Raw genomic sequence first — 25,701 nt, forward strand, 5'->3', positions numbered from 1 at the left:
CTCCTCTTGAATATGCATGAGAATTAAAAAATAAATAAAAATTGAAAATAAGACTGAATTTGATTTCTCTGAGCTATAATGTTTTAAATATTTGGGAAGGCTAGCTATACCCTAATATAATAGTCAAGACTAAAAGTTGGTGTGAAAACGAGTATTAACTGATAATAGCAAGCCTCAACATACTCAAAAAATACTAGATGTCTAAAATACCATAAAACCACGCTAAAAATATCAATATATTGAAAACGACCGGTTCTTTGCAGTTGGTTCGCCACGCAGAGCATTTGGAGAACAATTGCCATCACACCATTGATGACCCTGCGCGTGTTCCTAGGTTCCAATCTCTTCGGAAATGATTTTAAGCAATGAGAATGCTGGGCTCGTTGCCGTTTCTCGTATGTCTAACACCGCGCTAGCTATAAGATTTGGCTATCAACTAACAGTGTAATGTTGTATATGTTATTTGAAGGCATTTACGATTTCACCACATCGAACTACCCGTCTAACATTGCTTTTTGAACTAGATTTTCACTATACATAGCCCTCCTTACCTTATTGTCAACATCTCCAACCTGAGAAGCATTGACACGAACTTCAAAAAGCTCATGACTTCTATTATAACGGTTCGCGCATGAAGTGACTGTGTATAAGTATGAACCTCATTTTTTCTCAAGCGATATCCGTTGTTGTCGTGTACTTCCAGCTACGTCAAACGCTATCTGTGTATATTGATGAACTTAATTTTTTCTCGGACGATAGGCTATCCGTTGTTATCGTGTACTTTTGAATACGTCACATGTTACATGCTGTCTTTAGAAGAAGGGACATAATACGTGAATGAACTCCCTATTGAATGTCGTAGTTTACCTAGTGACTTACGTGCGATTTCTCTCATCGGTATATGTAATATTCAGAATATCTGTGATCCCAAATTGTATTAGTTTTTCATGAAATATATATCAATAAATACAATATATAAAATTTATAAAAACCAATTTAATAAACGGAAAATATTGGTAAATTATGAGACACTAAATTGGATAAAGGCAGGACGAAAAACTTCGCGCCTTATCTTCGCGCGTTATCCTCATCTTGAAAGGCCAGCTCCTAATGTGATCAGGCAAGTGCCAACATGATTTTACAGCATTTAACTGTCGTGAAAATAAACGGGTTAGCCTACTTACAAAATTGTGTAGTCAGATTCAAAAATGTTAAGCATCAATCTTAGGAAACTTTAAGCATTTTCCGTGTTGCTGTCAAAGATAGAATTATTTGAAATGGACGGCGGACAAGAAACTTTTGTTATGAAACATTCACACCTTTAAAATAAATTTACACGTAACATAACAGTTAATGTATACGATACAACATTCATGCATCTGGTAAATTTTGCACCAAAGGCGCTGTAACAATTTGCGCCTTTCGCGTTTGCCCAAAAGCAAAATGCCGGTAGCAACTCAATACCAGTCATTCACTTGGTACTCGAAACGGCGTACGTATGCATGAGATAGATCTCTAGATGTTGTCGTAAAACTTATTAATTTATTGTTGAAGGTTATTATTGGTTTATTTACTGAGAAAATTCTGCAAGCTTTATGCAAAGATGGTTCCTGTACTGCCAGTAATCGTCGCATTAACGACGGTAAGTTATGGGTGTTTACGTCGTCGTCGTTCGCCGATTCTGTTTGATTACATTGGAGATAGGATTTATTATGGTAAAAAAATAGTTCTCAGAACTTGTAATCCAACCATTTTTAATCTATTGAACCAGCGGTTCCTAAACTTTTTGTTCGTGCGGTGCCAAATTATCAGGAGAAAACTCAAGACAATGTTAACTTTTATTCCGCCTGATTTTCCTTTGAAATGCTAAAAAATCACTCATGTTCGCTAAACTCGGTTCAACATTTAAATAAACTGCAGCTCACAAAATTGCATCAAGAATTGTCTAGCTCTGTTGTTATACGTAACAGGTACGTACAAATAGATGCATTCCATACGTATACAAAAAGTAAACGACAAAGAAAGGTAAAAACTAAAAAGAATTTATTGTTTAATATACACGGCATTTAAAATAAGAAACAATAAAACATTTATAATAAATATAATATAAAAAATTCTATAAGCAATTGTCAAATCGCCGCGGCGTACTTTGAGAACCGCTGTATCAAGCAGAGCTTTCTGACTTAAATATCCTATAAAAGTTTTAAATATGTAAGAATAATAATAAAAGAATAATGACACAATATACCTAATTTTGATCGTTTGGCTGAAGACTGTATAAATGTAAGTAAAGAGTATGTACGTTGCATGTAAGAATAGTTATCCTGATGGCGACCTAAACTAAGTTGATATAAGCGGGGTCTGCTATTTTGTCTAGGATAACCCTAAAATAAGGAAAATGCACTAAGCTATTGCTTCTGGGCTAGGCCAATTTCAGTGCGATTTTGACCTCTCCAATAAGAATCACTGATGCGTGACTGTTCATAATAATCCTACCCTTGCTGCCATTTTATCACATTCATGTTGATTTTTTTCAACAAATAATACTTTACCTTTAAGAACAATGGTATGCTTTGTGAACAAAAGACTGTGAATTTGTAACTATTGACAGGCTTTTCTTCTGGCAGTCTTCGCATCAATCTACCACACGAGTGCAAAAATTCCACTGAAACTAACATCCAAACGACAGGACGAAATAGATCACGATAGTTCAGGTATGTTCATTTTAATTGTACGTTTTGTGTTTCGATGAAGCTTTGTATTGAGAACTAAAAGCGATTCATGATTGTGGTCTGCAGGACTGATCACACTGTACTAGAATTGTAGTTCCAGCGAGCGATGTCGCCGATATGACATGTTGGGAAACGCGACATTATACTATTTGTGTTAAGAAGGTGATGACATACATGTATATATATTTATTTGTGAGCTTGACTAAAAGAAATCGGGTGGACCTAATTTACTACGAAAGGGCACTCTGTACCAACCAACAGTGGAAAACCGCCGTTTTTTGAATGTAAAGATACATAACAACATAAAAGGATTAATTATTGTTGCATAAATAAAAATAACATAATCTCTTGAGAGATTATGTTATTTTTATTTATCTTCATAAGACTATCTCAGTCACGCATCCTTGTGGCAACAGCCACATACGGATCCGGAACAGAAAGTAAACAAGGAGAAAGGACCTGCAGTTCGATACACAATACCCTAGTACAGGGGTGTGCAAAGTGCGGCCCGCGGGCCGAATGCGGCCCGCAATGGAAAATTGTGCGGCCCGCGGAGAAGTGCCAATTTTGAATGGTGCGCGGCCATCTAAACTAGTTTTGAAATTTGGTTGGATCTGATTTCCTTTGCGTTGCAAATCTTATATCCGAGTTCAATTTATTATCTATGCCTATGACTTACAGCGTCCTAACAGCGAGGCGAACAACGCGATTCACAAAGCTGTCCCTTGCTGAGCAGTAAACAATTTAAGGAAAATGCGGAGAATACGCTAATGAATTTGTAACAACGGGCAATTGAAGATTAGGCACTTGGAAAGCAGTTTAAAAAAATTTAATATTATATAGATACAAAAGCTAAATGAGTTTTGGTTCCAGCCTATCAATTGATTTGGTCTAAATCTAATCTGGAATAAGATTTGACAGAAAATTATTTGGAAATGAATCTTACCGAAAACACCAAGATAACTTTCCACATGTTAAAAAAGTCATGGCCTCAAATATGGCACTTTCCGGTAACATATTTATTTCTAAAATGAGCTATTTTGTGCCTGCAACTAATAGAAAGCCTATGTTAAATGACGGTGCGGCCCGCGGTTTTACTCAGTTATTGATATTTGGCCCGCCCGCGAAAAAGGTTCCACACCCCTGCCCTAGTACACCCCATATTGTTGCATACATAACATTTCAAATTTCTCCAATAATTTCGTAGCATTGTTTTGCAGACGAATCCAGCATTTCTTCATCAACAACAGATCAATCACCGGAAGAAGATGATTCAGTGGTTGATATACTTCATAGATCAATAACAGATGCTAATTCTTTCCAGTGTGGAGAATCAATTTGCATAGGCAATGAAAAACGATCAAATGAGAATATTCATCTTCGGGAAGACACAGAATCTTCATGCTTAGAAGAGGATACCGAGGAAGGGGTAGTTCAAAATTTACACAAAAATTCTCGATGATCAGCAATGATAAAGCAATTAACGAATGATTGAGCATGTTAGGCGTAATTCATATAGCTGGGTTACATTCTCTGAGAGCGGGACGAAATGAAAATAGGTGGAATTAGGTCAAAAAAGCGGCAAACATTGCTAGTTGCGTGAAAGTTACAATTGGTACAAGACATATATCCTAAAACTCCGGACAAGTTAAACAATACAAAACATTCTTGCGTCGTATGGAGTTATTCTATGAACATAGAAGTTTATATATATAAAGTGCATATGTTACCTGAATACAAGGCGCGATGCAATTCATACTTTAAACATGCGTACAAACATATATAGAAACCTCAGTAAACACATTTTGTGATTTTCAAGAAATCAACATGTACGTCAAACGTGAATAACAAGTTTACTAGTCCGCTAATTACCACAAATCACAATTCGAATTTACAATATTCATGGAATTTTGCTGTCCATCTAAATAACTGCTTTAAATGCTTTCATATAAGTTATTTTCAATTGGATTATCGAGTGTGAAAATTGTTCTTCTGTTTAGTACTCATCAGATCGAGCATGGTTTCATCAATTTTCAATTTTTGACACTGTCACAGGGTTTGAGATCAAGTCGTGTATTTTTAATGGTATTTGAGATTAAGTTTTAGATAAAAAAAAATCATCATTATAAAATCAAAATCATAAATATTTGTGTTTACTTTTAATTTAAACCTACTTTGGGTTTCAGTTCTGTGTTGTCTGGTACGAACCGAAATAAGGCTTGCAACTATGCAATGACAGTAGCTATACAGTCCAGTGATTTCACATTTTTCACATGCCAAAATTAATAAATAAAATCCGGTACGCTAAAAATGACTTAAAAATAATAATTCTGTACCAAACACTTCTCTTCTGAAACAGTAGTTGCGTATGTATAAAGAAAAACTTAAGCGGCGAAACATTCTGCAATATTTGTTGCAAGTAGCATTAGAAACTAATAAATCAGATCAAAATTATGATTAATGGCGAAGATGTATATCACATCTGTTTATAGTTTATGTTAATCTATTTAAGAGCCAGATAATTTTAGGTTTCTGTTTGTGTTTATTTGATTTTTTTGATAAATATATTCAGGATTAAATTTGCTTATACAACATACAAAATTATATTTCAGTGGCTTGAAGAAATTGAGAGCTCCACGTCAATCAATTATTCAGACGATGAATCATCTTCGACTGATCATTTTACGGAAAACACAGGTTTGATTTGGTCTCACTAATTTGCTACTTTTTCATAATAAGCGTCATAATAGGATCAATTTCAAATAAAACACCCAATGACTAACCGCAGTACCGGTCGCATATGCGAATTACACTGAAATCCGTTATCTGACCAATCAAAAGCTTCAGATCAAAATTGCAACTAAAGTCCCATCGCCAGAGCAATTTACATCGGTACCGGCAAGATCGCAGTGGACCAGTGGGTCACGACTGTGTCGTGAAAATTCCGATCGGTCTGTGATTTGGAAACTAACTATTGGACCAATAGTTTCGGAGAATTTCCAACCACGAGTACATTATATTGGGTGCTCCCGAAGTATTCGTAGCAAGATGGCGCACAACCTGAACATGGTATGTGTACCAGGTTAGGGTTGTTCAGATTGTGCGTCATCTTGGTACGAATACTTCTGGAACGCCTCATATTGTTCAATCCAAGCACAGCACCTCACATAGAGTAAAAATTTGCATAATATGTCCCCAACTAAAATAATAATAATGGTCTTCAAACCCAAAACCTCTTGGTCTGAGCGACCACTGTATAAAAATAGAAGTGTTGTACATTCCTTAAGGTTGGTAGAATGTATCGGTTTGATAATGAAATCATTTTATTTGGTCATGCACCATTTCAAAAACTTGTGTCGGTTTTGGCAAGATTGAAACCGAGGAATCGATAAAAGAATTTTTTAATCTTCGGCGTTGTGGCGTATGTAACAATGGCATACAAAACTTACTACCTGTCTCTTGAACCAACGAGTTATACTAATAAACACTTTTCATGTTCACACCAAGCATGTACTGAGTTTTGACAACTGTAGCTTATGTAGAACTTGATCAAGTTGATAATAATTTTGGTAATAGTATCCATTGGCATTTTTGATAACAATTTTGAAAATCTCAATATACAAGCCGTGGAAGTACCCAGTGGGTCGGTCATTGCGTGAGATGAAACCAGGTTAACAATAGGTCAGGTGTGAAGAGTTCAAACTCCAGCGCTATCCCAATATTCAACTCGGATTAGGTTGGGGGTATTGACCCACCTTCTAACATACCCTGACCCATTCCAGAATACATATAGTCAAACGAAACATATCAGAAATAGTGTTGGCTCAATAAACCGGGTGGTACCCAAACTCCACGCTCTGCAAATCACCCAAAGTGTTTTAAATCGGCTAGGCCAAAATGAAATATGTCACTTTTTACGTATAAGTAGATCTTATTTGGATAGTAGATAATTGTGACACAGACTCCCATCGCCAAGCCAAAATACAGTATAATTTTCTGAAATAGAATTTTAAATGAAGCATGATTCAACGTCTAGATATTCGTGACGATGAACAACAACTTACCAATGATGTGTCGAAGGAAACTGATCAACACTTTGACAATGAGAGGGAGGAATCACATGCACCGTGCGAATTGCAAGAAAAACAAACTTCTTATCTGTTTTCCCACGAAGGAAGGTCCTTACACATTGATGAACGTGTGATTTTGAAACCAAGTTTAAAAGTCGAATGTAGGAGTAGCGAGGAAGAATGCGGCGTAAGGATTCAAAATGAGCCGAGTTACAAAGCTTTTGTTGCACACAAGTGAAGATGTTTTGTCTTCAGCACCCAGTCACCATGCCACTGTACCACGAGTGTAGATTTAAAACCCCTTTCGGATCCTGAATCTAATGTTGTTTGGTATAATGTCTTCTGAATATTGCTCAAAAAAACAATGGCCTCTACCCTGGCCGACTAGCAAGTTTGCCTTCTATTTGTTATTTAGCAACAGGCGGTTGCCATGGTTATTCGTCTATTGTGTCTGGGGTCGTTTGCTTTCATTGTTATGAACGAGATTCGGATATCGGGTCGCCTGCATGTGTTTCATTTCCGGCTCTTCTCAACATTTGGGTGTTCGATTTTTTCCTTCAGCATAATTTAATGTTAGACTCCCTCATAGGTGACGTTGCTTGATAAACATTGCTAGTTTATCGCGTCTCTCTTCACGCTGAAATGCATTTTTTTCATTCTGTAATGTGTATTTTCGGCATGTGTAAAATTATTTACTGATTACTGTTTTCACATTTTCCTATTTAAATGAATATTATCATTTTATTTGTTTGGTATAATTTTTATTTGTTATTTTAACTCTATCTTGAACAAAAGTCATCAATGTTAATTACGGTATGCAGTATTGTGATTTTAATCAGAAACACTCTTCAAGAAAATTTGATTATTTACCCAATGTTTATAAATTATTTAATGTTTCGTTATTTGTCAATAAATTTGAAGCAGTGATAAAAAACTTGGAATTTAAAGTTGATGTATTTATTGGTCATTTACGAATATTTTTATATATACTGGAATTTAAATTTTTACTTTTTTGTATTTTTGTATTTGATATACTTTTGAGAAAAACCAAAAAAAATAAATATGTTTCTTTTATATTAATATCAGGCATGATCGTCACTTTTTAAGATTTTTTCTAGCTTTATTTAGCCTGGAGAGTGGAGACGATTCGATAATCACTTCTTATTTGAGAGAGAGGGCGACAGAGAAAGTCAGAGCAAGAGTCAACCTCGTTCCGGTTCTAGGACCGGTTCAGAAGCAATATATTTACATACAAAATGGCAATACACTGAAATACGATATAGCAAAACATGAATTTTCTCAACACATACTAAGAGAGAAAATCTCGAATATATATATAAACAGTAGTTTAAAGTAATACAGAGCGATCATAAAATCAGCGATCCCCGCTCGGGCAATGCAACGATTAACATCGGTACCATTAAGGTGGATGAACACGGGATTTGTCAGAAAGATTGATCAACAAAGCTGAATTTGGGTGAAATATATATCAGAAAAAAACTGACTGTTTCTTGCATCTTTAAGTACCGACAATGTGACATCGATTGGTCCATTAGTTACAATTTTTTTAAAACAATAAAAACCCCAACGACGTCTAAGAGAACAGCAATTTAGCGAGCGGCTTATTACATGATTGAATGATCAAGTACGTTTTTGACCTTTTGATCTAAGCCAAGAAAATATGCTAGGATCAGAAGGTAGCGCCAGGGAGCAGACGACATAACACGATTTTGAGGGTAGGCGAATGATGGACATCATTTATCTATCTGTCGCCTACACTCTACACACCCTATGTAAAAGTTGTTTTTGGTATACACAAAAAGCACACTTTATTTTATTTTTTTAAATAGCAAATCGCAAAAGATAATTCCTTAAAATAGCTTTCAGAAAACTGTAATACAATCCATTTCGTGTTTCATCTCTTTCTACGTGACTGAAGGATTGCATTACACACAAGAATTCATTTAGACTAGAAAACAAGCTGATTGTGGAATAATTCAGAAAATTAACGACAAAAATAATCGGGGCCCTGTTTGGATCAATAGTGCCACTCTAATGTGCGATCTCACTTGCTTAACATGATCTCAATCGCATCAATTGCCGTTTCTGCCACTTTGGTATGCGTTTGATCTCATAAAGACGTTCTCATTGAATCTAACCCCTAACCCCAACTAAAATCACTGTCACATTATATTTCGACTCTACCTTTGGTTAAAAACCCACGGTTTAATTGAAAACTCTATTATTATGTAACAATATAGGTAGACGCAACATAGCAGAAAGTAAACGACAAAAAAGATAAAATGAAATTATTGATTCATATACACTGCATTTAAAATATAAAACATTGAAACATTTATAATAAATACAATATTATGTAAAATATTCATTCATATATTAGATATGTTTAACGCAATTCTGTTAATTTTCCTGGCGCATTTAGCAAGTTGCCGGGGAGCTCTCTTTGGGAACCGCTGATCTAAGTGATGTAAGAGTATTTCTGCACACCAAGCATACGTATCACTTATATTCGATTTTTCTGTGACGCTCTTGCGGTACATGCATCCCCAATCGCAGAATTATAGAGGAAGGGTAAGTAGCGGGTCCGACAAAAACCCAAGGGATATCATACGAAATCCGATACCGCCTATTTTCTTCGTTTTAAGAATCAAAAGAAAAATGGGAATGTAAAATCACTCCCGACGCGTGTTTATGCTATTGTCAGCTGGCTATTCAATGAATCCATTACAAAAGATTAGCAATTTGGTCAAATGTTCTGTTGCCTATAATTTGACACTACAAATTCCCACTACAATTTGAGATAACAGCCATTTCATTTCAGCGAACTATATGTAATCCATACATAACTGACGCTACGTTTTCAATGACCAAGCTTGGTTGAGCGAAAACAATTTTTTCTCGAGCTTGGAGATCAAATTGCTTAAATGAACACCGTTGCTACGTCACAAGTTATGAAAGGTCAACTTTTCTATAGCATGGCTACAATAAAAGGCGTTCCAAAACAAGAAATAGGCGGGCTGAGGCGAAACAGACACCACGCTCAACCTCCCGTTCAATATTTCTATTCTGTCAGTGGCGCATAAAGTTTATATTCAGCCTAAAATAGAAAAATTAAAAGTCGCCTAACGTAAGTTGTTATATCTTAATAGGCTGTATATTTGGGAATGTAAATATTGATTATATATGATTTACATACGTTTAAAAAGGGTTTAAAGTTCTTGAAGTTGTAGCTGCAAAAGGTGAAGCTGTTTATACTATTTCTACATAGCAAGTTAATCTAGCATGATTATGGATTTTAGATTACAATGCATGATTTTTTGCAATTTATTATTTTCTAATCTCTTGTCCTATTTCCACCACGTCGTCTTGATTGTAATGGCCAAATTGTTCTGTCACTGTACTTCCACTGTTGATAATTTTTGCAACAATAAAGTAACAAATTTATCAACGAACATTTTTCTCAATTGTTTGGTTGACTTCACAGACAAATCTTTGTATGAATAGAAAAGCAATACTGTTTATCGCTAAAAACGACTTTATTATTTATTTTCGGACTCTTATTAAATCTTCCACTCAGTTGGAACAAATTCGAATTTCAATCACAAAAGTACACAACAATATACTTGAAAGCTCCCCCTTTGTACAAACATTTTGATGGTTACGTTAAGTTGTCTTCAAATAATTGAAAGAAAAAAAATGTTTATATGAGTTCTAAAGTGAAGAATGCCTTGGTCCATACTTGTTGGTGAATTATTTTTGAGTTATTTGCCAGATTTATATCTGGCCAGGCTTTCGTTTATGTTGATACTTTACTACTCAAAGAAGGGTAAATAGATCATGTCACAACACAAGTGTACACTTGTTCATGATTTTGCACTTCAATGGTGCGATTGAGTGAAACTTCAGTCGAACGATGGGAATGTTTTGTAGATTCAGAGAAATAACAATAAAAACAGATCAGGCATTGATTAATCAAGGTCCGCCGTCTCAATATGCGTGCAAGAAATTGAGTAGGGCTAACCTGAAAAATTCAGCTTGACCCTTTTCATTCAAGATAGTGCTTGTATATATTGCTGTTTGGATAAAAAAATAATGTCAAACTTAGTGTCATAAAACTTCAAAGTTAGGAGTAGGGATGGTTTTGTGGTTATTTGAATGACCTCCTCTGTGGATAGCATATTGGGTTGCCATATAGATAGCATGTTTGATTTTTAAGGCAGCTAAACAAGACGCCTAATTTCAATCAAGTACAGTAGGCCACAGAGATTTACAATACGGCTGAAATATTAAAATATCATCAATTTACTTCACTTAGTGCATGTCTTGGTATGAAAGAGTGCGACAAGTAAAGTATTCAGGACTTCAAATTGGACCGCTCGAGATTTTGTTTCCTTTACTTTTCAGTGAAAACGCAAGGTTTTAGCTTAAAGTTTATTAATTACATTTAGAACTCTATAATACCGAGAATTTGTTTTATGAAATGCTCCTTCATCGTCCAATTTATTGAATATTCATACCTCGAATTGCGAAGTTGAAGATTTGAAATTTGCGATAAATACGCCTAGCAACCTTCGTGAACTTTCTGAATTGTGTTTGGGAAGCGCATCCAAGGATATAGTAACGCTATTGATAAGTATATAACATTATAATAGCTTTCATTCACGAGAGACTTGAAGCTACCTTACACGGACCACTCAAGAGTGACCGAGTGCCCCGAAAAGAAATGAAATTACACTTTACCCGGACGTATTTGGTCAGAAATTGGTTGTTTGGTTGTCACACTGTATTGAAGAGACAAGTTTTAGACTTACTTGAGTTTTATTCGAAAAAATGTAAATTTACTTGCAAATTATCGTTATCCAAACATTATAAAGATAATATAGTTAATGCAGCTTATCAACAAATGATTCACATAGTCACCAATGGTTACAAACATCACTATTATGAGAAAGGGATAGTTTTTGCTTGACTAGAGATGATTTACTGATAATCATGGAAAGACTATGAATGGATTAGTACAATGAGGTAGCAACATTGAATGACGTAATCGAGACTTTTTTGTCCGTTCAAGGTATTGTGTTCACAGGTCTCACTAACCATATCTCAGTTGAAAATGATAGAGTGAATTAGCACATGAGTATTCTCTTATGGAATATTTATAATGCCCGCAGTTTCAAATCTGTACACGTTCGCGAATCCCAATTTCCGCATTGAAACTCACGGAAAAGCTCTCCAAATGAGTTACCGTACTTTAATTTATAAGTGCTACAATAGTGTGAGTGTATCGACATATTGTGTCGATCACCCAAGTGCAGTCTGAGTCTAGCCTGGCCATGCGATAGAAAATGCAGCCGCAAACCTTGCACAGTTGTACTATAGCTTGAAGTAGATTTCACGTCATAGTAGCACCGATTTATCTTGCTACTATCGTTCAGCCTAGTGTGGTCAGACAGTACTAAAGTTGGACAAATATTTTTTTCAATCTATATCAGTTTCAAGTTTTACTATTTGATCAGGTGAAAGTACAAATCATCTATATAAAAAAAAAATAAAACATATATTTAATTGTAATATTATGTGTTTTATTTACTTTTGTTCAAAATTTCTATTTGCAGACCATCGAGTTATTATTAATATTCGACGATCATAAGTATCCCATGATTTATTCTATTTTTAATTGTATAATACTTTACATTTTTTTTTACCTAGACTAAACAAATCACTTAATAATTAGGCTATTTTAGACCCAGATGCTGATGAAATATTCATTTTTGGATAATCTGGAATGGGAATTGTGAACATATATCAATAAAAAGTCAAAAAATAAGCAAGTTCAAAATTTACAAGGTAAGATTTTTATTCAACGTATGTAAAGCACGAATTCCGTGCACACATATATATGACACGAAGTCAAAAGCCGGCATGTTCGGATTATGTGATCTTTCTACAAAATCCCCGCCAAATACACCAAAGCTCAAAATAGGAAAATTAGTAATTATCTAGTTGGTGTTAATAATGCAGATTGCGCTGAAAACTCAAATTTTCAAATCATTTCTAACGCTAACTGGATAATCACTATTTTTTATTATTATAAAACGTGGCGGGATGTTTCTCTCAGGTTTTTGCATTAGCGGCAGGAGCTTTGTTCAAAATATCTAGATTGTGATAGTGCTAAACTTTGTAGGAGCGAAACTATTTGTTCCCGTCATAGTTACAATCCATAATTTATTTAGAACAGAATAATCCTCCGGACGAAATGCCGTGGCTTGTCATGTGATTGAGCCGTCCTATCAGCTTTCCTCTCATCCAGTATATATATATATATATATATGTAAACCTTATCATAAATGAACATAAATACTTGATTTATTGTGCTTGAAATATCTAACACAATTTCCATGAGGAAAATACAAGTCACAAATTAATTTGTTTAATTTTCATTGCTCGGTATGAAATAATTTGACATTATTTTATCGAATGAAAATTTCGTAGTCAGAATTCAATATGAACGCAACTCCTAAACAAACTCGCCATGCGAGTGTATTTATTGTTCGGGTCTTCGCGACGTCACGCACATCTGTCAAATGTAACTATCATCACATATTGTAATGGCTAGTCCTGTTTATACATATGTGGCTTTGTTATACATGTAAACCCTTTGTCGAGTATAGAGCTAAGAGATGTCTATAGAGTAAACAGGATGGTAGAGTACTTTTGAGCAGAAATCGTATTATATAGATGTATATGCTTTTCAAAATACGTTTTAGTATTCCGTATTTAAGCGAATTCAAGAACTATACATAAATAATATCTGCGTAAGAAAAAATGACATTTGTCGGAATGTGGAATAACATTGAACAGGGAGTGAAATTTCATTATGACCCTACATATCAAGTTACCTTCTATTGCATGATCATTTTACGCTTCCGTTTGAGTTTTATCGGGTTTTGATAGTACGATATCCAAAGGATTAGAATAATAGTAGTGGTGAATGATAGAAAGACCAGCCGCAAACAAAAAAGCACAATTAGAACAAATTACGATTATCAACCTTTAATGTGCGTGCGATCTGTAACTCAAAGGGGATGTCTGAATTTCACGAATCAAGGCATTTGGATTCTATATCAAAACTCCCCTCACAGATATCATAGTATCCAAATATACAACGTCAACTGAACCAATTAGGACAAATTAGAGATTTTCACTGGTTGAAGATTGTATTCTTCGCTACGAGGCTATTCTTTTTATTTATCTTAAAACTTTCTGCGGGCTCTATGGGATTCGTTTTTTTGGGCCATGATGTCATCAAACATTGCGCACCTTGTGGCGGTTTCGCGTTCGTGTTAGTCGTGAGGATTGTGGTACCGGTAGTGTACTGTTAAAGATTGCATTCCACATCATTTTGGACTCCGTGTCCATATATTTCAGAATCTCTTCTTTACTACATACCTCAAATTGTATGTCAAAGTTAACAGCTTTAATTAGGCACGTCTATTGAATTGTTATGTCGTTGCTATTTGCTCATTAAACACAAAGCTAAAAGTGTGGTAAATTTACGAATTAATATCGGAAGAAAAACAATATGTAATCGACAAATTATCATGACACACTATTTCAAACAACCAGTTTGTAAAATATTAATAAATCGTGTCTAGAATATATATATGGAAAATATATAAACGACGTGTGCGGATACCTATGCATTTTATTGGACCAACTGCGACATTAGGAATACTATCTACAATTACCCCGTAATCCATACAGAGCCTGGGACCATCCTTTCAAAATTCGGAAATGAATCTGATTGATAAAAGTTGGGGTGGATTGACAGAATTTTCCAAAATGTAACATCTCAGTTATGCAAACAAATTTGGTGAAATGTGGTCATGGTATTCGAATGTAATTACATACAGTAAATACCATCGCTGTCTTGTAGAAGCAATAGCTAACTTGTTGTCAAGCAATTGCACGTGATATAGCCTACCAGCATACATCTGGCGATGACGATACAAAATGGTATTTTTACAGTAATTTTATAAAGAAAACGGGCGACTGGTGATTTATTTTGTTATCACGATAATTTTATGAATTCCTTGATAATGTGAATTTTCAGTGTTCGATCGTAGGAAATGTTTTCAACCGATCTACTGTATTTGCGTTATACCTTATTCATCTATTGTAAAAGTATCAGCTTTTCGAAAACAATTCTGTGCTTTGAGTTTTTCCAATAATCTTTTAGCCAATATTTCTTCTCCATAGTCGATTCTTCTATCATAAAATGCAGGAATTTGTATAATTTCAGAAAACGCATACAACTACCCGAAAATTTGACGGTGTTTATGGCCCACCCACAAGCTCAAAACCGGAAAATTCACAATACCATCTTGTACATTTCACTTTATTGATATTTATATATATTATCATACAGTGTTACATACACGGCCTTGCATAATTGTGTTTATAAATTCAGTACACAAAGCAAAGCGAAAGAAAAACATTTCAGGATTACCAAGCCATCACAAAAGACCAAAAATAATAGATTTTGAAAAGTAATACATGTTGATGCTCAAACATCATGTTACAAAACAAGACATAAGATCACACACCGCCCAAGCATATGGTTGGTGATTTTGACACCATTCAGACCAAAAGGCAGACAACAATAGTGATATTTTCCAGTCGGCTTTATTAAGCGATATTGTTTATATTGTTTGTTCTATTTAAACTGATCGCGTTTGTAATTCGGTAAATAAAAACAATTGTTCTTCAAATTTTAATTTTACTTCATATCATATAGCCAATAATTCAGAAGTCAAGAAATAGAAACAAGAGAGCGATGCTCAAATATATGGACACGCAGACCAAAACGAAGTACATATAGTATGAGTATGCAATCTGTCACCCTAGACTACCGGTACCGCAGCTACGCAAATTCGCCTGAACCTCCGATGGCAGCGAACGCGGAACCGCCACTAGATGCGCAATTTTTTTTTTCGATGATATAATCGCACATAAAAAACGAATCCCATTCAGCCTACAAATATTTTTGAAATAAATAAATGTAGTGAGCTCCAAGAGACAACAACAATCTTTAGCCACTGAATGTTTCAAAGTATTGTGATTGGTCCAGTAGCTAAAGAAAAAACAGGAAGAAGAAAAGAATAATGACTAACAAGAACAAGAACATAATAATAAAACGATATATAAGTTCACTTTATCTTCAATAACTATTTATGACTACGGTCGTGATGAGTAGCATCGGAAAAGAGATATTAGGGGTACAAATTTTCAACAATAAATTTAGAATCTCGTTTATTAAGTATGTAAATGTACAAAGGAAACAATTGGCTTTCGACTTGTTTTAGATATAGTTATTCACTTCAATATAAGCACATAATATTTATTAATAAGGAAATAGATTCATTTTAAGAGCAACCTCCAAAATTCTGTATATGTGATATCGATTTTATAACCGCTGTTCGGATGACCCATATTTTTGGTGTTTGTCGTAGCACAGAGGGTTAAATAACATCTTGATCGGTTGCCCGCCTATCTTTATACTTCTAACGTTGGCGGATATTGAATTTTGATTCATTATTTAATAGTGTTTCGTTATGAAATATTCACAAAGCTTAGAAAAGCTTCCAGAATCAAACTTTTATGATTCAGGTGGAAAGTGCTACTTTTCAGCATGATTACTGTTTCGAATATATTAAGTTATTTTTAATGCAAGTATATACAACAGTTAAGGCGTCGTTTGTTTGATTTGCGTTATGGATAGTAATGGCTACTGATGTGAATGTTTGCGTAGCCGTGTGTAAATATGTCGTAATGAAAAATATATTGCTGAACGATTACATTCAATGAATTACGGGCAATAGAGACATAGCGGTTAGTGAGCAAAGGATTTAGGTTTATACGAAGGGCTTGATTTTGCAATAAAAAAAGATCAATAATATGATTTTATTGAGACATAGGTCTTTCATTTGGTCCCCAGTTAAAAAAATAAGCAATTCTTCAGTTTGATGGTTTTAAAATGATCAAGTATTGGTGTTTATCTTTTATGGCATAATTATTTTACAGTCATATCATATAAATCCTTGTGCTGGCATTCTAAATTTTATTTTGCAATCTGGATCTAAGGAGGTAGATTTAGTATAGAAGCCCTAAGGAAATGAAATGTTCATTCGGTTACGGGCTCAAAGTTCACGAAAGTGGTTAGGGTAACAAGTTTACAAATCTTCTATAGGTTTGTTTGTTATGATAAGTCGATTTTTGATTTCGTTATTGTAATTTAAATAGGCGATCGAAAAGCTTCCATTCAGCTCGGGGAATATCTATCTTCAGTGAATTAGCTTACTTTTAGAGCAGGTCATCATATTAATATAAATTATGAAAATAGAGGAACTTTATCATCGCGATGAAGAAATTACGACCGATCGTAATACCGTTACCATAAAAGCTACGCCGATAGTAAGGCAGGTTACATCAGCTCCCAAGACAAAAAGACCTAACATTGGCGGGAAAGGTAAGAAATCGTGTAAAAACTGCTAATTCTTTGATTTTTGGACACGAAATGGACATATGGACCGTTTTGTTATTATGTTGTTGTTGTTCTTATTGTTTCTCTTCCCATCGGTATGAAAAAATCGCTTTTCCCATTAACTATTGGACCAATTTCTTTAAAATTTTCAGCGAATAAAGTTTGAATTCTTCACTAGAAAGTTATTATTTCATAGAAGTAATACTTCTCATCTTTAACGGGACGGAAAATACACCCATGCGAGAATAGGTACTCTCCAAATTGGAAAATATTTGTGTTCACTGTTTGTACACGATTTTGTGTTATGGTATATCTGTGTTTCAGAATATCACCCGAGTGTTTACGAATCGAAACCAAAATAAAACACCAACGGGGTAAATTTGAACTGTCGATTCGAATTTCAAATATCGACTTCCACATTTTTAGAGCGCTTGAAGCAATCGGTGGCTGGAACGATAAGGATTAGTTTCAGAAAACGCTACTGTTACCTAGAGAAAAATATAAATTTGTCTTAGAGAAATTGAATAGAGTACAATCTTGTGTATAAAGGAAGTTTTCTTTTTGATAAAGAAAGAGATAAAAAGAGAAAAGGTTTCTTTCGTGATATTAATTTTTGAAACATACTGAAGATTGGAATGCTATGCCAACTATGTTGAAGGAGCTTCCCTTGCTTTTAAAGTTCATTTAAACAAGCTCATGAATAACGACACCAACAATGTTGTTTAGCAGTTTCATGAATATTTAAATTGTCAATGTTTTGTTGACGATATGTAAATGATGGCTTTTTCTAGTTCAGATATTTTGAATTGAAGTAAAATTTGTATTACATTTGGCAAGATTTTGACGTTAATTTTGAAAATCACTTTAAACGAATATTCCATTCAAAAAGTATGAAAGTTGAGAAGTTCAATTCAGTCAAAGCAACTCGCTTTTGTTTACAGGAGCGTACATGACAGGGAATAGCCCTCAAGAAACTCGAAAGTAAAATGTATTTGTTTTGTTGTCCACGAGTTGTCCAGTTATAGTATGGCTTCATGTACATCCACTTAAAAAATTCTGTCCATATGTAAAGACAATGAGCGTGTGTTAGCGTATTGCTGAGTGCCATCATCTTGGATTTGAAGCACTCGCTCGCCCTACTTGATCACAGATGAACCGCGTCTAAAACATAATGTTAATTCTGGAGTCAATTCGAGTGTCATCTTCACGACACATAGATAATGCGACAACATGAAGCATATTCGGTCAGTTTGGCATAAAGCCAAGTTATGAATATAAAGGGATATCTGCCTAGAAGACATTATGTGATTATAACGTATAAGAAATCATATTTTTTATGAAGTTTAAAGTTAGTTTAAAAAATAAAATATGGATAAATGGATTATTGAATATTGAATTATTAAACGTTTTATTGTTCGATTATAACCAAGCATCTGAACAAAAAGAGATAAACTATTTAATTGATGAATTAAAGGTTATATTTTAGTCTAGTACGCAGCTAACAAAAAGCATTAAAAGCTATAGTAGATTATTATCATAAGTCTGCTTATGAAACTTGGGTATAGTGATTATTAGTACGAATGACAAAACAGTTTATTAGGACACATTAGCTAGGTTTGTATCTCATATGTGTATCACTATAAAAGCGGCAATATAGTTTTACCTTATGGTTCCGATATTTGTCACGTGAAAGGTCTTGAGAATTTTAGACATCTTCATTGTGTTGTCAGCAACATATTATGCTTCTTAATAATCACATTTTGAAAAACAAATAGGTTTTCCATATTCCTTATTTATATTGTCATAAAACGTTGATGATAAACATGCTTCACAGGCAACGATTTCGAGGTAAGATAATATTTGTAACATTATCGAATGTTTTGTTTACTGCGCTTCCCAGCTAAAATGTTTATCTTCTTCAAGCGATCTTACTTGAACCACAGATAAAGCAAGACGCCAAGTGTGGTTTATCCATGAACAAAGAAAGTAAAAAACATTTTCAGAATAACATATTGTGTTCAATTCGAAGTAAAGAAGTTACTCATTCAAGATATATAATTGTATTATTATACATGAGTTATAATGAAAGTATTTGCAAAATTTATGTAGTAAAATTAGACAATTTTATTATAGTGATCTGTACATACAAGATTGGCATAAAGTAATATTGAAGTAATAAATGTTGAAGGGAATTTATCATTTTAGCTACTAAACAACTTGTTGTTATAGGTTGTTCTCTATTTTTAGTAAATCTGACTAAGTCTTCGTTGAATTTACTTTTTCTTTGCCTCTTCTAAGTAAATAGCTGTAAGCCTTAAATTCAAACCCGAATTCGGCCTCTGATTTCTTTATGTCCGTGATAGGCAAGGGCGTTACATTATCGTCGTCATCTTACCTAGTAAGTGAATTATATTAATCAGAGTCGGACTGGACTTTTAGGATGGTTCGTGGCTTTGGATTTTTAAATCAGTAAACAAAAAGTTTGTTTGAAAAGTGATTGTAAGCTATCTTTTTGTAGATATATAACATGCGCCCCTAAGATTATAAACGATATAAAATTGGTTTCTCTATTTCACTATGTACTTAAATCGCACTTTATTTATCCGAGCCGACTTGTGAATTGACCGCATTTGACCCAACATAGAACAATTACTTTTCAATGCCTGAAGTAGGGGCAAAAATTGAATTGATTCGATAAAAAAAAACTCCATCAATTCAATTTAACGACATAATGTTGCCATTAAAAACATTTATATTTCTCGCGTGTAACTTTTTGTCTAACAGAACGATGATTAGAGTTTAGACGATCGAATCAATCTCGGTTCATTAAATCAAAAGTAATTCCCAGATTATGTTATATTAAAAAAATTATAATATATATTTGAATGCAATTAAATTTGAACCCATTTATATTTCGATTTTTCTTACATTTCCGTCACAACACACAACAGTATAATTGAACAACGAACTATGAAAATATTCGTTAAAGGGTTGGATTTGGAATCAGTAGCCATAGTATCCTGTTAACCAAATTTTGACGCTCAGAAGTATTGTATTAAAATTGAACATAATAGCATATGATATATCGCCATTGTGTCTTGAGATGTGTCGCGATTAAAGCACACATTCGAAAAAAACAGTAAAATAATTGCCCTTTTCACTAAACTGCGTTCCACATTGGCGATTTTCAGTAGTATCACACAAGTACTTTTTGTAGAACTTAATGTTTATCAGGCATATCATGTTAGTTTTACTTCTAAACGATTTTAAATAATTTGTGTAACTGAGAAATGTACTTCACTTTACTGCCTATATAACTGATGTTTGCGGTATTACCTTTCCTTCTATTTAATGTCAAATATTGAATTTTGTTGATGTTTTTTTTATTATGCTGTCAAGTTTGATATGCATATAATATCTTATTTTTGCGACACGGCCATGTTAACTCGCGAGAATATTGGTCGGATAATGACACAATGTTAATTTAGGAATGATTGTGGCGGGCAGTTTGATTTACAGATATAGTTACCATTTTCGTTTGTTCCCAACTAAGCGTTGCCATGCACTATGCTATTACAATGTTGGGATTTGTGAAAGGGCAAGTGCAAGTGAGATTGTTAAGGTGATTTGGATATAAATCGATGCAGATCAAGAATTAGATGTTAAGATTGGATAAATAAATGAATGGAAAACGTGCGTGAATTACTCATTTATCAGAATAATTTTTTTTTAAAAGGATGGCACAATATAAATAGTTCAAAAACGAATTCCTTTTTTTTATTCCGAAAGTGGGGTAGCACGGAACCTTTTTCTTTGTTCTAGAATTATATCACATTGGATTGACTTCCCAAAATAGTGCATTGATAAAAATCGGTAGTCAGATGTAGATCCGATATCCATTGAAAATGATCAGTGCGGTCTTGATAGACTGATTATTTTATAATTTATTTTCGATCTAGCTTAGCTTGTTTTTCGGGAGTCAAAAAGCGAATCGATTCACAAACTGAAAAAAAAAATTCTGGCTTGTTCGTTTCAATTGTATCGATGTGGTGTAGTGACTATATGCTACCAAGACGTCAAGGTGACTGTTTAAAAAAAAAACTCTTTTGTATCATTCGAGGGCACAAATCTGCTTACATAATAAAATTTGACTTATTACCACGCAACATTATGTTTCAGGTTCAAAGCTGATAAAAAGGCACACGATATCTAACATGAAGCTAGAACAACTTAACAAACATGAAGAAATGTCGTACATGGAGGATGCTGAGGTTGGTCTTTCATTTTTGTGTAATTCATTAGCGATCTGTCATTGTATTGAACGTGCTTTTACATATTTCAGGCTAACGAGGCAATTCTGAAAAACACTATTTCAAAAGATGAACTCTGCAGATTTCTATCACCTCTAAAATTTTTGGAAATAGAGACATGGAGGAAGTGAGAGAAACTTTGAACTTTATATAAAGTGTTACTTTATTTTAGGGATTTATAACGTATACCCGAATCGATACCTAATCAACTTCAACAATTTGTCCTTGACTAGCATTAAATTATTTGTCTTACAAATAATATTCGAAACAAAAAAGTGAATAATTTTGATTAAAATTCGTAGTATCAATTATATGTTAAACAATGCAACCTAAGCAAAAAGCAGCAGTAAATTTGGCCAACATTTTGATTTATTTTGTTGAACAGGAAAGTAAATGAAGCTCACTTCTAGGTTTGACCTGTTTATGGATACTATTCAGCATGCTAAATATTCTGTAAACAAGCCTATCGTTGATTAGACAATTAGATACGAAATTTTACTGAACACATTTAGAGAAGTTCCCAGTGGAGACAACATTGATGAAGCAGAAATTGAACATAGAAAATGGAGAACACCGATTGAAATATTGATACCATCAGCTGGTCGAGAGGACGACACCGAGGACCTGTCCGGAAAGGGAAAGAATCAAGTGAATGAAGAAGAATTGAATTTGAGAAAGGTGGGAGTATATAAAGAATTTCTCAGCCATTGCTGCCATCCCAGACAAGAAATACTAAAATATTTAATGTTATTTTTAAGAAAAAAGCTGTTTCGGTGTACGGAAGACGGCGGAGATTTTTTGAAGATGTACAACGACAGAACGCACAAGTTTTACATAGGTATACAAAAATTAGGAGAATAATTTAGAGAAATTCAACCGGTTATGTGAAACTATCATTATCATTTGAAATAGGCAGTTAGCACATGTCTATTTGTAGGCTCTCGAGGTTGAAATGTTGTACGGGTCACAAAGTGTTATTGAGTATATTTATGTTCAATTTTTGTCAGAAAAAGTCACAAATTGGTTTTGTACCTTTGCAGGTCAAATTCCGATGCAACAAGTCCATATTTGATAAGACCTCGAACGCGAGAAGCAGTTTCAGCTGGAGGGAAATTAAATTCAAATCAAGATAATTCAAACAACAAAAAAACATCCAAACAAAATCAGAACTCTCCAGAAAATCGCTTGAGAAGCGCGTACGAGGCGACCAATGGCATTAAAACAACGCCACAAAAGGAGAGTCGCACCACACATAGCGCCAAAGCAGTAAAAAGCAACAACTCTGGACATATATACGTAAACCATGCTGCAAATGGCTCACCATTGACCCATGACGCGGTGATGACATCATATTTTGCTCCAGGGAGACCTGTAAAACTTTCGAAGCTTCGTAACAGAACAAGAACGGAGCCGTCGAGGTAAAGCAGTAGTGAATGTCTAGTATTTATCGTTTATTTGGATCATTTTGAACTCAATTTTACACGATTTATGATATCGCAGAGATACCATGGGATCTGCTGAGACCGGAGAAAGCTCAATGCGTCGTTTATCATCGTCAAACACAAAAAGCGGGCTAACGTTAACGTCAAATTCTGCGTCCTCACCACCACCATCTAACCGCAGAATATCGTCTTCATCTTGGCCAGCACCATCACAAGCAAGTAAGTAAAGTGATTTCATTGACCCATAACATATCATTATCTAGTTAAAAGTTTCTTATTGTTTACAGACAGGGACTCTTTCACTTATCAATGATTCACTATGGCCTTCTTATTAATTCAGGGAAAGACCAAATAAAAGATCCCTATCAAGACGTTCAAGTACTTCCATTTAATGCAGTCAGACCCCAAACTGCAGGCGAAGAAATGTTAAACGTTCAATCCAGTGCATATCAGAGGCATTCAAAATTCAGAGGATCACAAAATAGAGTTAGCCTAAGCCGAGGATGGAGAACATGGAACAATAGGCGTGTTTTAGAAAATAGCTTAAATGCAGCTTCAAAACTTTATCAAAATTCGATTTTTCCAAAAAAGATGGAATCTCCCAAAACGCTAGGGAAGATTAAAATTCGCGAATCAAAAACACCACGAAAGATCAACTCTGTAGAGACACCTAGTGACAAGATACAGACGCACGGCACCGATCACAACAACAACAATGGAAAACCGATGCCAGATCCCGATACGAAAACACCAAAGAGTAGCACATATCCCCTGACAAATCATGTAACTAAAATTTCGTTTGCTAATGGGCGATCGCAAGAAAATAAAATACCAACTAGTCCAACCACGAATAAACATGTCATGGGCCGTGTACAGCCCATACCACCCATTGATATGAAGGTTACATCCACAATAAATGGTGTGGCGGATGGCGCATCCAAACATATTACTCTCACAGGCGGAATAAAATATCTCAATTCTGATGGGTAAGATATTTTGTTTATATGTGCTTGAACTTTTTTTTACTGCGCTTCAGAAGTGTGTGTAGCATTATGGAGGTAACTAATTTTGCTCGCCTACTTTACATCAAGTTGTGTAAAGGGATTGAAACTTATGGCTGTATGGGCAAGTGGTTTATTTACTTGGCTAACACAGACAGTCCCCGAACTCGTAATAGAACTAAAATAAGGAAAATCGTAATAAAAGTATGGCCTAACCCTAACTTGGTACACACACTACGGGAGTAGTGTTTTTCACCTAAAAAATTACTGTAGTGGCTGACATAACAGCATATTTTGCGTCGATTAATGAATTTATACACATGTGTGATGTTACCATTGCCTATCCACTATGTGTTTGCTTTTTAAAAATTGTAAAATATTTTTCACCATAAAAACTCGTATATTGCAGAATTATTCAATTGTCTCCACTTCAGAACAGAGGGAAAGGAAGTGGTTCGCCTTGGGTAGCTGAAGCATTCAATCCAATCTGGGCAGCAAGTGAGGGTTATTATGTAAGGTAAGTACTGGTATCATATTTCTCAGCAAATGATAGCTTTGAATGAATTTCCAGTTTCAGAGAGGCTTCGCGGTATATAATCACACCCAAAAAACGGATAATTTAATTAGTTAGCTTGTCCACACAATCATGTTGGCAATGTATTGTAAAACTCACGCTCGTCGCTTCAAGTAGCAGTGTGATAAAATGGTGGTACGGAAGTAGGAATACAACTGTTGATCTAAGCAAGCAGCTTTACACATTTGAGTGGATGTTTGTATAATATAAACCTTACTCTGCATCGCGAGCACAATGATGTCTGTAAAAAATCTAATTATTGCTGATGCAAGAAGTGTACTTTTTCGCAACAGGTATGGGCTCTAGCTGCTTACATTTCACATTTTTATATTTCAGCTATTGCGCTTGGCTCATAAATTCAACATTTTTGAAATTGCAAAATCCAGTCTCGCTGATTTATAAAGTATAATTAAAAAGAACTTACATACAATTCAATTTTCAGACAACAGACAAGACCAAATAAGACAGTTACTTTTCGCCTTGGAACAACATAACATCACAAAACATGACGTTTCACGGCAAGGTGCAATACTGGGTCGATCGGGCTTTCTGAAAAAGCAAACATGACTATTTGTGGAAGCGAAATACTTATGTTAGCAAATTATCTGAGGAGTATGGCAAAGAAAAAATTAAAACAGAAACCGAATACAAAGATATCAACATCATGACTTCGCAAATATATATCTTTTACCTTTTAAGTTTATATTTTAATGAGAAATAAAATATATATATATAAAAACACAAATGTTTTATTAATTTTGAAGCAGTTTTACATATAAATAGGGTTACCATATTTTCTTGAGCCCTTAGCTGTGATCCTGTAACTTTATAGTTTCCGATTTTACTACGTAGGCCTGCATTTAAAGCCATCCCGACTGTCTTCATTAACCATATTGTCATCGGGAATTCATGCGCATATTCTCTGTCTAAATATCGGGTTCAGTTCGAAAAATAGAAAGGAGAATAGACGCTAACGATACAAATGATACAAATTTAGATTTTTTTATG

The 25,701-nt window shown here is 34.5% G+C and overlaps 2 protein-coding genes across 5 annotated transcripts; both read left to right on the forward strand.

The window, feature by feature from the left end:
* Positions 1–1,480: 1,480 nt before the first annotated feature.
* On the forward strand, positions 1,481–7,823 carry LOC120330254 (uncharacterized). Its single transcript, XM_039397131.2, has 5 exons — positions 1,481–1,642; positions 2,612–2,714; positions 3,953–4,161; positions 5,345–5,429; positions 6,769–7,823. The coding sequence occupies exons 1-5, from the start codon at positions 1,604–1,606 to the stop codon at positions 7,038–7,040; spliced, it is 708 nt and encodes a 235-aa protein (XP_039253065.2). The 5' UTR covers positions 1,481–1,603; the 3' UTR covers positions 7,041–7,823.
* A 4,712-nt stretch (positions 7,824–12,535) lies between these two features.
* On the forward strand, positions 12,536–25,349 carry LOC120330330 (uncharacterized). 4 transcript variants are annotated; one of them, XM_039397230.2, is made up of 10 exons: positions 12,536–12,670; positions 21,546–21,637; positions 21,709–21,803; positions 22,189–22,354; positions 22,435–22,514; positions 22,717–23,094; positions 23,177–23,337; positions 23,459–24,104; positions 24,529–24,636; positions 25,136–25,349. In XM_039397230.2, exons 2-10 carry the CDS (start codon positions 21,581–21,583, stop codon positions 25,185–25,187), a joined length of 1,743 nt encoding a protein of 580 aa, XP_039253164.2. In that variant the 5' UTR covers positions 12,536–12,670; positions 21,546–21,580; the 3' UTR covers positions 25,188–25,349. The 4 variants fall into 4 exon arrangements, with proteins under 4 accessions (XP_039253164.2, XP_039253162.2, XP_039253163.2 ...); XM_039397228.2 differs by lacking the exon at positions 12,536–12,670 and adding an exon at positions 17,049–17,351; XM_039397229.2 differs by lacking the exon at positions 12,536–12,670 and adding an exon at positions 19,032–19,214.
* Positions 25,350–25,701: the final 352 nt, after the last annotated feature.

The sequence above is a fragment of the Styela clava genome, chromosome 12 (genome assembly GCF_964204865.1).
Source record: "Styela clava chromosome 12, kaStyClav1.hap1.2, whole genome shotgun sequence".
NCBI classification, from domain to species: domain Eukaryota; kingdom Metazoa; phylum Chordata; class Ascidiacea; order Stolidobranchia; family Styelidae; genus Styela; species Styela clava.